Source organism: Vigna unguiculata, chromosome 1 (assembly GCF_004118075.2).
Source record: "Vigna unguiculata cultivar IT97K-499-35 chromosome 1, ASM411807v1, whole genome shotgun sequence".
NCBI classification, from domain to species: Eukaryota; Viridiplantae; Streptophyta; class Magnoliopsida; order Fabales; family Fabaceae; genus Vigna; species Vigna unguiculata.
The window spans coordinates 19,478,628-19,490,942 of record NC_040279.1 but is presented as its reverse complement, the minus strand read 5'-3'; the positions used below and the strand labels follow the sequence as shown (position 1 = coordinate 19,490,942).

At 31.0% G+C, this 12,315-nt stretch overlaps 1 protein-coding gene and 1 long non-coding RNA gene across 3 annotated transcripts; both read right to left on the bottom strand.

Annotated features, from left to right (window-relative positions):
* Positions 1-3,502: 3,502 nt before the first annotated feature.
* LOC114163125 (cysteine synthase-like) lies at positions 3,503-4,554 on the bottom strand. 2 transcript variants are annotated; one of them, XM_028047230.1, is made up of 3 exons: positions 4,258-4,554; positions 4,014-4,083; positions 3,503-3,825 (listed from the first exon to the last, which is right to left on the bottom strand). In XM_028047230.1, the coding sequence occupies exons 1-3, from the start codon at positions 4,399-4,401 to the stop codon at positions 3,776-3,778; spliced, it is 264 nt and encodes an 87-aa protein (XP_027903031.1). In that variant the 5' UTR covers positions 4,402-4,554; the 3' UTR covers positions 3,503-3,775. The 2 variants fall into 2 exon arrangements, 1 of the variants encoding a protein (XP_027903031.1); XR_003599369.1 differs by lacking the exon at positions 4,014-4,083 and having other exon boundaries at positions 4,258-4,534.
* Positions 4,555-6,353: 1,799 nt separating this feature from the next.
* LOC114194359 lies at positions 6,354-7,789 on the bottom strand. The gene is made up of 3 exons (XR_003606383.1): positions 7,332-7,789; positions 7,049-7,194; positions 6,354-6,919 (listed from the first exon to the last, which is right to left on the bottom strand). It is a non-coding gene; the product is annotated as an uncharacterized LOC114194359 (long non-coding RNA).
* Positions 7,790-12,315: the final 4,526 nt, after the last annotated feature.

Below are 12,315 nucleotides of genomic sequence, written 5' to 3'. Positions count from 1 at the left end.
TAAGGAATATAATATTGTATTGTTACTTTGGTAATAATTTGATGGTTATACTCAAGTAGGCGTGAGTAGCACATTAAATGCAAAGGTTGTGAAGAGACATGTGACATTTCTAACAATCAATGTGAAAGTGTGCAAGGAAAAGAATGTGGAAAGCCGAGTTAAAGATTTGGGTCGAGTGTCACGAGAATATATTCATGGGGGACACAAACAATATTCTCTTGAGGGACATCTTTTGAGGGCATAAAGGGAATAGATAGGAAAATCGACATCCTAAGATCAAAAGGAGTGAACAAGTGGGAAGAGATGTTAAGATATCACAAAGTTGTTAAGACACCGAGGAAAGCCTGGTCGAGACATATAGATATCAAGAGAAAAACATGATCAAGGCAAGAAGACATCGAAAAAAGAGTAATCGAGAACATAGATTGAAGATGGATCAAAAGACAAAGTTACATGCAAAAATTGTTGCAAAACGTGGAATGTCTAATACTATGTGACTAGTTTAAGGTAGATACTTAACTTTTGTATTTATTTTCTTTTACTTTATTATATCAAATAATTAGATGATTCAAATGTAAACAAAGGTTGACAAATTGTGAAAATAATTTCAAACAATTTGATAACACCACAAATAGAAAAAATGACTAATTCAATATTGATTGTATTAATTTGGGTCACCACTTTCGTTTATTTACTTTGCAAGTTCTTGTTCTATTGGTAATTTACTTTATTACAATGTAAAGACCTTCATCTCCACTCTTTTCTTCATCTATCATTCTTTATTTTATGTGTTTTTATTCGTCCACCATTTCATCCTTTTAAAAAATATCAAAAATATAATTGTTGAAAAGAAATGCATGAATTCATTGATTTAAAGATATTTATGACTCTGAGTCATGATATAAGTGAATTGTTTGTTAATTTCGTTTTAAGAATAAATATATAAATACTAAAATACTCTATGTAGATTTTCTAAATTATAGTTATTCTTGTTCATGTTTGCATTCTCTTTATTTATTTATTGATTTATTCTACATATCTATTCTCAAAATCGTATATGATTGTTAAGAGATAAACATGACAATTTAATAAACATACCACGTCATCATAATAATTAAATGATGGCTTTTATGAGGAAACATAATATAAAACAAAACAAGTCTTCAACGCAATAATAACAAATATAAGATCTTTTGATTTTTCTATGAGAAGAAATTGTACGTATGATATTTTATACATTTGATTTGTATTAAATAATAGTATATATATATATATATTTATATATATATATATATATATATATATATCTAAAAATTATGTTCTATTTTACTTTAGAAAGTCATTGTACTTTATTACCATGATCAACACTAAAAGAAGAACCCAAGGCTCTTGTTCAAAACTGCACACTATCATGAAAAAGTGGCGACTAACAAAAATAGTAAAAATTGCATTTGAAAGCCATAATCACCACTTGACAAAACTTACACAGATTTGAACACCTTGGGACTTGCAATCTCAACGAGGTGTAGTTACCATACCAATCCTAGAAATATATTATAAGTTTAAGCAATAGTCTCAAATTTAAACCATGAACATAGTAATATTAAATATTTTGAAAAAAAAAAACGTTTTTTAATGGAGGATACCCATGTATTATTTTTACAGTAGTTTATTTATGTTTATCTATTTTGTTGTTTTTCTCTTAGAATTTTCTAAATTAATTTTGAACACCTTTAGGCTCAACTTCAAAATGACCATTTGATATTTTAGACAATTCTTTAAAGACTTTACACAGTATTTTCTTTTCAAAGTGCTTTTAAACAATCTTTATATTGACTATTATTTTGGTAAAAATATTTTTAAATATTATTCAGAAATATTTCTGGAGAGAAAAATATAAAAGCCGAAATTAATTTCTTATAAATTAAAGTTAATTAATACACAAATTTAAAATAAAATTTGGCATAAAGGAGAGAACTTAAAATTTAAATTTGAACATATTTTTAATCTTCCAAGTTGACATATTTATTTATTGTCCGTAAAAAGACTTTACAATATTCAACTCTATGAGAAATACAATTATTCTTTTAGTTCTTTAAAAAATATCCGAAACCAAATGCATTTCTTGTAATATAATTCATGACTCCATGCGAAGAAGATAGGAGATAACTTTAGCATTCTTTTCCTCAGCCAAAAAGAAACAAATCAAAAAATAGAAAGTGACATGTCTAATGGTACATCATATTTTACAATAGATTAATTAATTGTAAGTGATAATTAGTGACACATTTTTTTGTTTATTATATAAGCAGTAATGCTAAAAGTTCCTTTGTCTAAGACTATAATTTTATAGATTTTCTTAAAGAATTAAAACACGCAAATGTTTCTCAAGAGGATTAACTTTTTACGGATTTTTCTAAAAGCTAGAAAATACAAATTATCTAATTAAAGGAGTACAAATATATTTAAGTTTTGACTGAATTTACACGTATATCATTAGTAGGTATTCTCAATTAGGTTATTATTAAATTTCTTTTATCTAATAACTACTTCAAATTCCTATTTTTTTTTCTCTAATTAGATGATATAACTATTATCTTAGTTTATCGTTTTGTTTATTTGTCTCCACATAATATATAATTTTTTTAATTAATTTTTTTTTCATTTCTTTACATTATTTTTTCTATTCAAAACAAACATTCATGACAATAGAATTCAAATAATCACTACAACAAAAACAATTTTTACTAGAGGTTATTTATGGCATTTTATGGGGTTTTAGCCCCGTAAAAGGAGTTTCCGGCGGTTTGTTTTTCCCCTAGAAAAATCATTAACGGATTATGGAGGGTTTTGATTAATCCCTGGTAAAACAGCACTTATTGGCGGTTTTGAAACCCCTGCTATTTGCCTGCGATTTCAAACTCCTAGTAATTATTGGCGGTTTTAAAACCCCTAGTAATTATCGGCGGTTTTAAAACCTCTGGTAATTACCCGTGGTTTTAAAATCTCCGGTAATTACCGACGGTTTAAAACCCCTAGTAATTATTGCGATTTTGTAACTGTCGTACCTATTCCTTGTTTGTAGTTTTAAATTCTTTATACTGTATAATAATATTGAAAGTTCATTTTTACCCCTGCAATGCAATTCATTATTTATTGATGTTTTTACTTTTTAAATTTCCTTAATTTTATTTATTATACTTTTTGAATGCATATAATTCATAAAACATATGATAAGAAAATTTTTTAACATTTAGATATTTGTTTATAACTAGATATAACATTCATAAAAACAAAGAATGTAATCTACAAGTTCAAAGTAAATAATAAAGTTTTAACGTTCAAACTAGTGAAATATTAAAACTAGTGAAATATTACAATATGTTTTTTATAAAGTCGAATAAAATTAAAGTCTAATTAGATATAATAAAGAAAGGTGAGTTAGATATAATCATACGAGAAGCTTACTCTTTAAGGATAAAGAGGGACAGAGAGGATAAGCTTATCTTAGCCTGGTATTCAGGCACAATCATCATAGGTACATTTTGGGTTACAACTCCAACAAATTAGACAATATTGGGATGTCGTACCCTTTCTAATAATGTGAGCTCATGTTTGAAAGCATTTCTGCTATTGATATTGTGAAAAATTAGAGCCAAGATTAAATAAGAAAGTACAGAAAAAAAAACTGCAGTTCGAGCCATCTTCGAGACCAAAAATCAAAGTGAAAAGTAGTGACATATGCAGTTAGACAGGATCCGTATAATTGTCCTTGTCAAGTATCTTCAATGCAACCTTTGTGCCATTTAGCTACATATATGTTCCCTGCAAATAAATGGATCAAGCAACAGTGAAGAACTATACAACAAGTTTAAGACACATCATTGTTTAACTTTATAAATGTCAGATGTTAGATGTTTATAGCTTTGTGAACTCGATCACACAACACAAAGCATCATTAGGTACCAACAATTAAAAATGAAAGATCGGGGAAAAAGAATAAAAAATCATACCTCTAAAATTTTGATCCAAGTCGTGCATAGATTCAAACAGGAAGAACAACATAGCGATAACACCATACCTCTAAAAATGCATTTGCAAACCAAAACCACTAAGCTTATGTTTAGTAGTAACATGAGTCCCAATATTAATAGCAACAACTAGTGATGCTTAAATTTAACATGATATTAATCTATAAATAGTCAAAGAAGGGAAAACAGATTTTGGTTCCAAACTTGGTTAAGAAAAAAAATATACCTTGATGTCTGGGTTTTTCTGCTTGAGGAATTTTCCAGCCCCTGTTATTGATCCTCTAGTTCCTATCCCTACAACCAAAGCATCAATTTTCTCTTCCGAGTCTCTGCAAATCTCAGGGCTCATTATATCATAATGAATGTACATGCAGAAAATGAAAATGTTTTAGAATATCTTATAATTAGTCTACAACTATGGCAAGCTCTGCCAATACCATTTAAAACACAGGGTTCAAAAATTAGCACGACAATTCACAAACTAAATTTGATACAAACAGATATAATAAAAATCAGTTATGTATCCCTCTACTACCTCAACACATGCAAGGAAATTTACCTAAAGTTAATTATATCACATTTTAGTAAAAACAATTGTACACGAAACAAATAAAAGAGAGGAAAGACGAAGAGGGAGGAAAAAAGGGAAGGAACGAAAATCAAGAGTATACAACAAAATTAAAAGAGAGGTAAGACGAAAAGTGAGGAAAGAGGAAAAGTAAAAATGAAAGAAAAATTAAAATCTGAAATTTGGTGCAATTTTTTTAAACCCTGGAAACTTACCAGGGGTTTAGGACAAACCCCAATTATGTATAATTTTTGCAAGAGGTTATAATAACCCCAGATAATAAACCTCAACTATAATTAATATTTTTTTAGTGAATATGACAATAATATATATGAAAGAATAACATAAATTTTATCATTAATAATAATATATTAAAAAAAATAAAAGTTACCTTTAGTTATAGTGCTCCTCTACACTCTTTCAATAACTTAAAATCTTCAATAATTGATTGCAATATTCCTTTCAATATAGAATACCATAGTGTTGGCTAAAAATTCAGCCTCCATCTTTTAGTGACGAATACTCTAACCATGAAGGAAATAAGCTAAATCATGTGTACAGAAATCTTCTTGGATGATCATCTTTACCAGACAACGGATAAATTTTCTAGATGCATTTGATATGGACTCCATTTTATATAAGCTCTTCGTACCTCATCAATTTGATTTGGTGGGTATTGTCAAATTTAAAGACACTTCCCCAGATTACGTTCTAAAGCATTTTCAAATTCATTATATGTAACTTTAGGAACCACAGAGAGTTGTTTTTCCATTTTCTTCATTTTTGGATTCTCATGAAGTTTCTCAATTTTAGATGACGTAGATGTATTTTTTTCATCTTCATCGCAAGTCATTACAAAAAATTGTTAAATATGACGATTATTTGGAGTATAAAATGGTGGTTATGACTGCCATATTTTCGCGTATGGCGGGTACAAGTACCGCTATATATCCTGCCGCCACAATGAATAATATGGCGGTCTTGGGCAAAACGTCACAACACCCGCCATTAAATATACTGTGAAATAATGGCAATTTTGACCGTCATATTTTGTGTGCAAATAATGGCAGTCAAAACCATCGTAATTTGTTTATTTTAAAGGAATTCTAATGCAAAATACGACAACTAGAATGTCATTATAATCACTATATTGACACGTTATACGACGTTTCAACTGCCATAATTTGAATTTGAATTTGTTTTTAAATAATTTTTTATTTAACCTGCTTTCCATGATTGTGTGACCTACTTTTCATTATTATTTAACTTGTTTTCCATAAAATAAAAAAAAAAGTAAAAAATCACATCGACAACATTTTAATCATTAATATTACCATGTATAATAAATCATTAATAATTTATTAAAAACAATAGTCGAAATGATTCACTGTATAACAGTTATATTACCATGTATAATAAATAAACTATATAATATATAAACAAAAGATACCCAGTCAAAGTCTCCATTTCTTCTTCTTCTCTGTAGCTCACTAGTGCTACTAGTGTTTCACTTGGAACATGCAATATATATTTATTTAATGCTAGTTATATCAAATTAACTAACAATAGAAATTCTAGTGTATAATATGCAAGTAAATGGACAATTCTAGACACATAAAGCATTTTGAACAATCCAAACAAAAAAAGCAAAAGGTTGCAGTTTGAGAATCATGTTGAATGAGTTTTTCGTTCTTATTATAGGTTGAGAAAAAAGTTTTTTAACAACCTAAACCAAACTAATTCAACATGTTCAGTTATTGATAATACACATTCAAAAATACATTATACCACTCAATCATATTACAAAATCAATCCAAATAGCCAATTCATATTTCATGTAGTTAGCAAGAGTAACTGATTCTAAAAGCCTTTGCTTCACCCCAATGATTCAAAGAACCATTTGTTCCAATCACAACACCAATTGATCCCAATGATAAAACCAAATTAAAATTAAACAATACACAAGTTAATAGATACTAAATCACGCAACTCAAAACGCATACCGAAGAAGCTTCACCAAAGATTCAATTTCCCAAAGCTTCACCAAAGGTTGAAGAATTCAGTTCTACCAAAGAAGTTTCACCTCCACCCAAATACAAATTCGCAATTGCAGGGGAGGAGTGTTTTGCAATGCTGAGCTTCGCAATCAAAGGGAAAATAGTCTACCCTGTTTCGCAATGATGAAACAAATCTATATTCCAGGGTGGTCCTTTGGATCAGAAACAAGGTTCTGACAAGTGGGGTTGCAAGGATAGTTGCAATCTACTTCATTGAAAGGTCCTCGACCATAAAACCAGTATCCTACTGCCTTGGCAATTGACTGCATAGTATCATGCATACAAGTTAGTTTTTCAACTGCATAAAGAAGCAAGTAATGATAATATCAATACTCATAACACACAAAAATCCTTATATTCGACAAATAGAAGAAAGTAATGCAGCATCTTACTGTATTGGCAAGATGTGGTGAGTCACTTTTAAACCATGTTTCCTGTGATTCTATTTGACAATGGTCAAAGCAAGAATCTATAAACATTCCTCTAGATGGAGAGTCTCCAACCACACTCACTACCTTCTCGAATTCCTTCTTGAAGCCTGAAAATAGAGCACAGTGATAATAGAGGCATGACAATATTGATAATGCTTTCAAGGATTGATTAGAACACAATGAAATTATTTTATGTGTTACATTTCTTATTACATAGAAGTTATCAAGAACAAAAACTGTTCACCTTGCACTATACTTAGTTAATCATGTGAGCACTTGCTTAAATCAAGCTTCCCGGTGTAGAACAAGTTCCCACTGGTCTGCACGCCGTTTTCCACCATCCCAAACGTCGCGTCCCTCCTCACCTCGAACCCTCTGCCGTCAACCACCTGCAGGCCCCGTACACATTGTATAGTAGCTGTGTTGCCACAACCTGCTTGAACCCGACCACCTCGTACCTCAGGTAGCTCCCGCTGAACTGGACTCGCGTCGGAGCAGCCGCGTCGTTGCATAGGCGACCCAGATGTCCGTAATCTATTCCACACAATTGTGGCAATCGGAGCCGGTGAGGTCTCCTCGACATTAGTACGCGTCGGTGAGCTCGTTCTGCGTAGTCGCGGCGAAACCCTTTTGGCTGAGGGTGGGGATGATTGAGTGGATTTTGTAGGGTTTTGTCGTCGCTCTGTCTTGTCTCCTACAAACACTATATTAAAGTTCAATTTTTATTTGGTAATAAAAAAAATAATTAAATGAGAGATGAATAAAAGAGTATTGTGAGGGAAAGATAGCACCATCAAAAATATGTCTGCCAAGAGAGATGTATAATAGGAGCATAATGGTGTTTGTAAATGTTATATTTTACATACAAAATGTGGCAGTTATAAAATCGTCGTATTATGAAAAAAATTATGGTAGTTTTTTATAATCATCATATTAAAACCGTCATATTTATCTCAATTTTTTATAGTCCTTCCTCTTGAAAAAAATATCAATTCTTTTACACTTTACCATAATTTTTCTAATATAAATTTGTCACCTCTCACCTATTTACAAAAGGATAAAATTATGAAAACCCCAAATTAAATCTTATAAGCAAGACTCAATATTTTAAGAAAACTAATAACTTCTAAATTATTGGCTTCTCTTACCTTAGAGTAGATTACTAATCTTGCTCTTCTCTTACACAACTTCAAAGCCTAAAATAGCTCTATCTACACAAAGAAAAGCCACATACAAGAGGAAAACATATTACTTCAAAACAAAAAAGGATAAAAAATGAACTTACTCAAGAAGAAATTGTTCGGTTCAAAATGTTCATTAACTCCTCAATTTTGCCATAGTGCAATTTGATTTTGAAAATAATATGGAATTGATGGTGAAAATAAAAGGAGAGAAAGACATGGAGGCACGGAAGCGAGAGAAATTAGGCTTAAATATACATTTCGTCCCTACTTTTGTTGTTTTTATTTAATTTGGTCTTCATTTTCGTTTTATGTTCAATTACGTCCTCATTTTCGTCAAATTTTGGTCAATTTGATCCCTTTTACTAACGATATTTAAATAGTTAACGTTTTTGAATAGTCATGCCACGTGTCAACTTCTATTTTTTTTTAAATTTTTTTTAATTTCCAAAAAATTGTCCACGTGTCAAGTCAAAATTGTGCCATGTGTCAATATCAATGCCACGTGTCAATTTGTAGTTGTATTATTTATTTTTGTTCAATTTAGTCATGTTATTTTTGTTCAAATCAGTCCCTATATTCGTTATTTTTATGTAATTTAGTCCAAATTTTTGTTAAAATGTAACAATTTTTTCTTTTTCAAGTTGAGACCAAATTTATTTTTTTATAAATATTATATATATATATATATATATATATATTAAATTAACATTATAAGTAATTGTATTTTATTTAACAATTAAATATAAAAATTTTATTCAATTTATAATTAAATTTAATGATTATAATTGAATTTCAAAAATAATTAATAAAAATTTCAATTTTAGAAAAAATATATATATAGAAAATAAAATAATATATAAAAACTAAAGTAAAAAAAAAAATATCGTTGGGGGAGTCATCTCTCCCCTATCAAACACGCATGGTCCGCCATTGGATGTGATGTGATGTGATGTTCTATGATTAGTATAAGAATAATATTGTGGTGAATGTAAAATGACTTTGGGTTAGATAGGAACAATAATGGTGATGAAGACAATTGTTTGACCACTTTAATAAATGATGCAAAAGTTATAGAAAAATATGACAACTCAATATAAGTAATCATATTTATAAATTTGCATGACGATCTTGTTATTTTAAATGACTTTGTGTTAGATAGGAACAATAATGGTGATGAAGACAATTGTTTGATCACTTTAATAAATGATGCAGAAGTTATAGAAAAATATGACAACTCAATATAAGTAATCATATTAATAAATTTGCATGTCGATCTTGTTATTTAATATAAGGAAAATTATATGACTCCTATTTTTTATTCTTTTTCTTTATTCCCTGACGTAACTTAGTATGAGTCATTGATTCTTTTACAGGAAAAGATAATAGTACATTAATCAATAGTCCACACTCTAAGTCACGTCAAGGAGTGAAAGATGTGAGTTAAAAAATGAGAGTCATAATATCATTGTCCTTAATACAATTTCAAGAGATGAATTAAAAGATATTTGTAGTTTTACATGAACATATAACAATATCATTTTTAAATTAATTACAAAATTTATATAACAATATAATTTTTATATTAATTACGAAATCTTATATTTTTAACTCTAAGAAACAAGTAAAATTACGGAGTAAAATAACATTCATATAACTCAATTAACATGAAAATGGATTATAGAAAGTCAATTAAATATAAAATTTTGAGTATTTAATAAATAAAAAATTAATAAAAATTCAATTAAAAATATTTACATTCATAAAAAAAGTTAAAACTTAATTAAGCTTTCAAATTTATTCGTAAGTTAAAGTTTTTTTTACTCTTTTTATATGAGATATTTGTAAGGCCTAATTATTTTTTTGCCCTAATTTAAGGGCCTACCCTAATCAGTTGGGCCTAAGGCTGGGCCATAGGGTGCCCAAAACCCCTAAACCAGCCCTAACCCTCTCATCCTGCCCATTCTCAGAAAATTATTCCTCTTCTCTCTCTCACAGCTGAAACATAGAGCTTTAGTAGGGTTTGGCCCCATTCTTTGTCAAGTTAGCTCGACTCCATTTTATTCCACGTAAGTTGGTTCTCAACCCGTACCTTTCTCTTTCCTAGCTCTATTTCCGTGATTCCAACTAGGGTTCACCTTCGTAACCTCGTTTTAAATATGTTCCACTGTTTCTAGCTCACGAATATGCTCCTGAAGCTGTAGTGCTCATTAGTTTGGGTGTCTGTATCTTTTGCTAGCATTTTCTAAGTAAGGGAAGCTAGGGTTTCATGCTTTTAATGTATCTTGCTTGTTTTCCAACTGTGTTTCGTGCTTTTGGTGATTGTATGGTGTTTACAATGGTATGAAAATATATTGTGCATTGCTATTGATGAATCTCTGTGTTGGCATGCGTCAGCAGTGGAGGAAATTTGGTATTCTCGCCTAAACGAGTGGGTCTCGCCTAAGCGAGAGTATCAGAAACCTTCCCAGGTGCTTGTGCAAGCTGTCGCTCAGGCGACAAGCTCCAATTTTGAGCGAGAAGCCATCTTGCTCAGGAAAGGAGGTATCGCCTAAGCGAGAAAATGTGAAAGCCCATTGTTCCACTGCTCGAGTTCTCGCCTAGGCAAAAAAAGCTCGCTTGAGCGAGGGCTTCTAGGCAATTCATGCTCAAATGCTGTTTTCTCCTCTGTTTTTTGTTGATGGTCACATGTTTGATTGAATTACTCTATTAAAGCATGAATTGTGTGAATATGCATGTATTAAATGGTTTGTGGGTTGAAATTGATGAGTTTGGTATGATTATGCGTATGAAACATGATTGGATGGTTTGTTGAATATGGGCATGAGATTGATATGCATGATAAATCTATGGTTGGTTGGTGAAGCATGACTATGGTATGAGTTGGACGTAATTCCATGAACCTTTTGGTGAGATCTCATGGTGGTGCCTTGTGGGATGGACGTAATTCCATGAATCTCTTGGTGAGAGCTCATGGTGGTGCCTCATGTAATGGACGTAATTCTATGACCCTCTTAGTGAGAGCTCATGGTGGTGCCTTATGTAGTAGACGTAATTCCACGAACCTCTTAGTAAGGTTTCATGGTGGTGCCTCAGCATATATAATTAGGAAAAGATTCAAGTAAGGATTGCATCTTGAAGCTCTAAAGAGTTAGTTAGTCTCACGTAGAGCGTACTAATTCAAGTGGTGAGGATAATGGCCTTAGATGTTTGAAGGCTAACCTTGTGTGTGGTAGGGTGAAACTGGGCAATGACTCTGTAGAGCAGTAGAAGCCACCACAAGTGCAAGCATCTAGTGAATCCGACTGATTATATGTATCCGGATAATTGAGTTTTAGAGTCTTGTTTGTTTACTATCACATGATTGTGTTTGCTTATCTTGTTGCATGTTTATGATCTGTTTTTAAGTGTCTGTGTGCCATAACATGTTAAACTAAATTATACTCTAGCTTACCCTTTCTGTTTGCTTGCGTGTTTTGTGTGTGGTTTTCTCCTTTTACGATGATCATCAATTTATTGATTTGAGCAAATGTGGGAACCCCTAGTGGTCATCAGGATGATGGAAACTCCGTAGCGTAGCTAATCTTGGGTTAGATTCCCTTGCTCCGAGTACTCTTTAAGGCACTGTGGCCTATGTACTGTCTTTGTTCTATGAGCATGTATTTTGGATAATTGTAAGGAGTGACACTTATACTCCATGGCATTGCTCTTTTATTATATCCTATGTGATGTTTCATTTAATTAAACTTATTTATTAAATGAGACGTTATATTATTCGTATTGGTTTAGTAAAATCAAAATTAAACATCTGATATGTTTTTACATACGTTTTTAGTTTTTAGATCGATTTTGGCAATCTGTATCCTTAATTGTTGAGGTCGAACAAGATGATATATACGAATCCTTCATAACAAAGAAAAAGTGGAAGAGGTGACCGTGGCATTGATGGATGACAATTTCCAACATTTGTCTCATTAACATTTTAGGGTTTATCTATCTAATATGATGAGGTCGGAAGATTCTTCCTCTTCCCCAATATGCTTCAAA

What these genes read in the sequence shown, in the direction of transcription:
- LOC114163125 (XM_028047230.1), bottom strand. Translation starts at nt 4,401, where the DNA reads ATGTACATTCATTATGATATAATGAGCCCTGAGATTTGCAGAGACTCG. An exon ending in AGAAAAACCCAGACATCAAG is followed by an intron (nt 4,084 to 4,257) that starts GTATATTTTTTT and finishes ATGCATTTTTAG; the next exon opens with AGGTATGGTGTTATCGCTAT. An exon ending in CTTGGATCAAAATTTTAGAG is followed by an intron (nt 3,826 to 4,013) that starts GTATGATTTTTT and finishes ATTTATTTGCAG; the next exon opens with GGAACATATATGTAGCTAAA.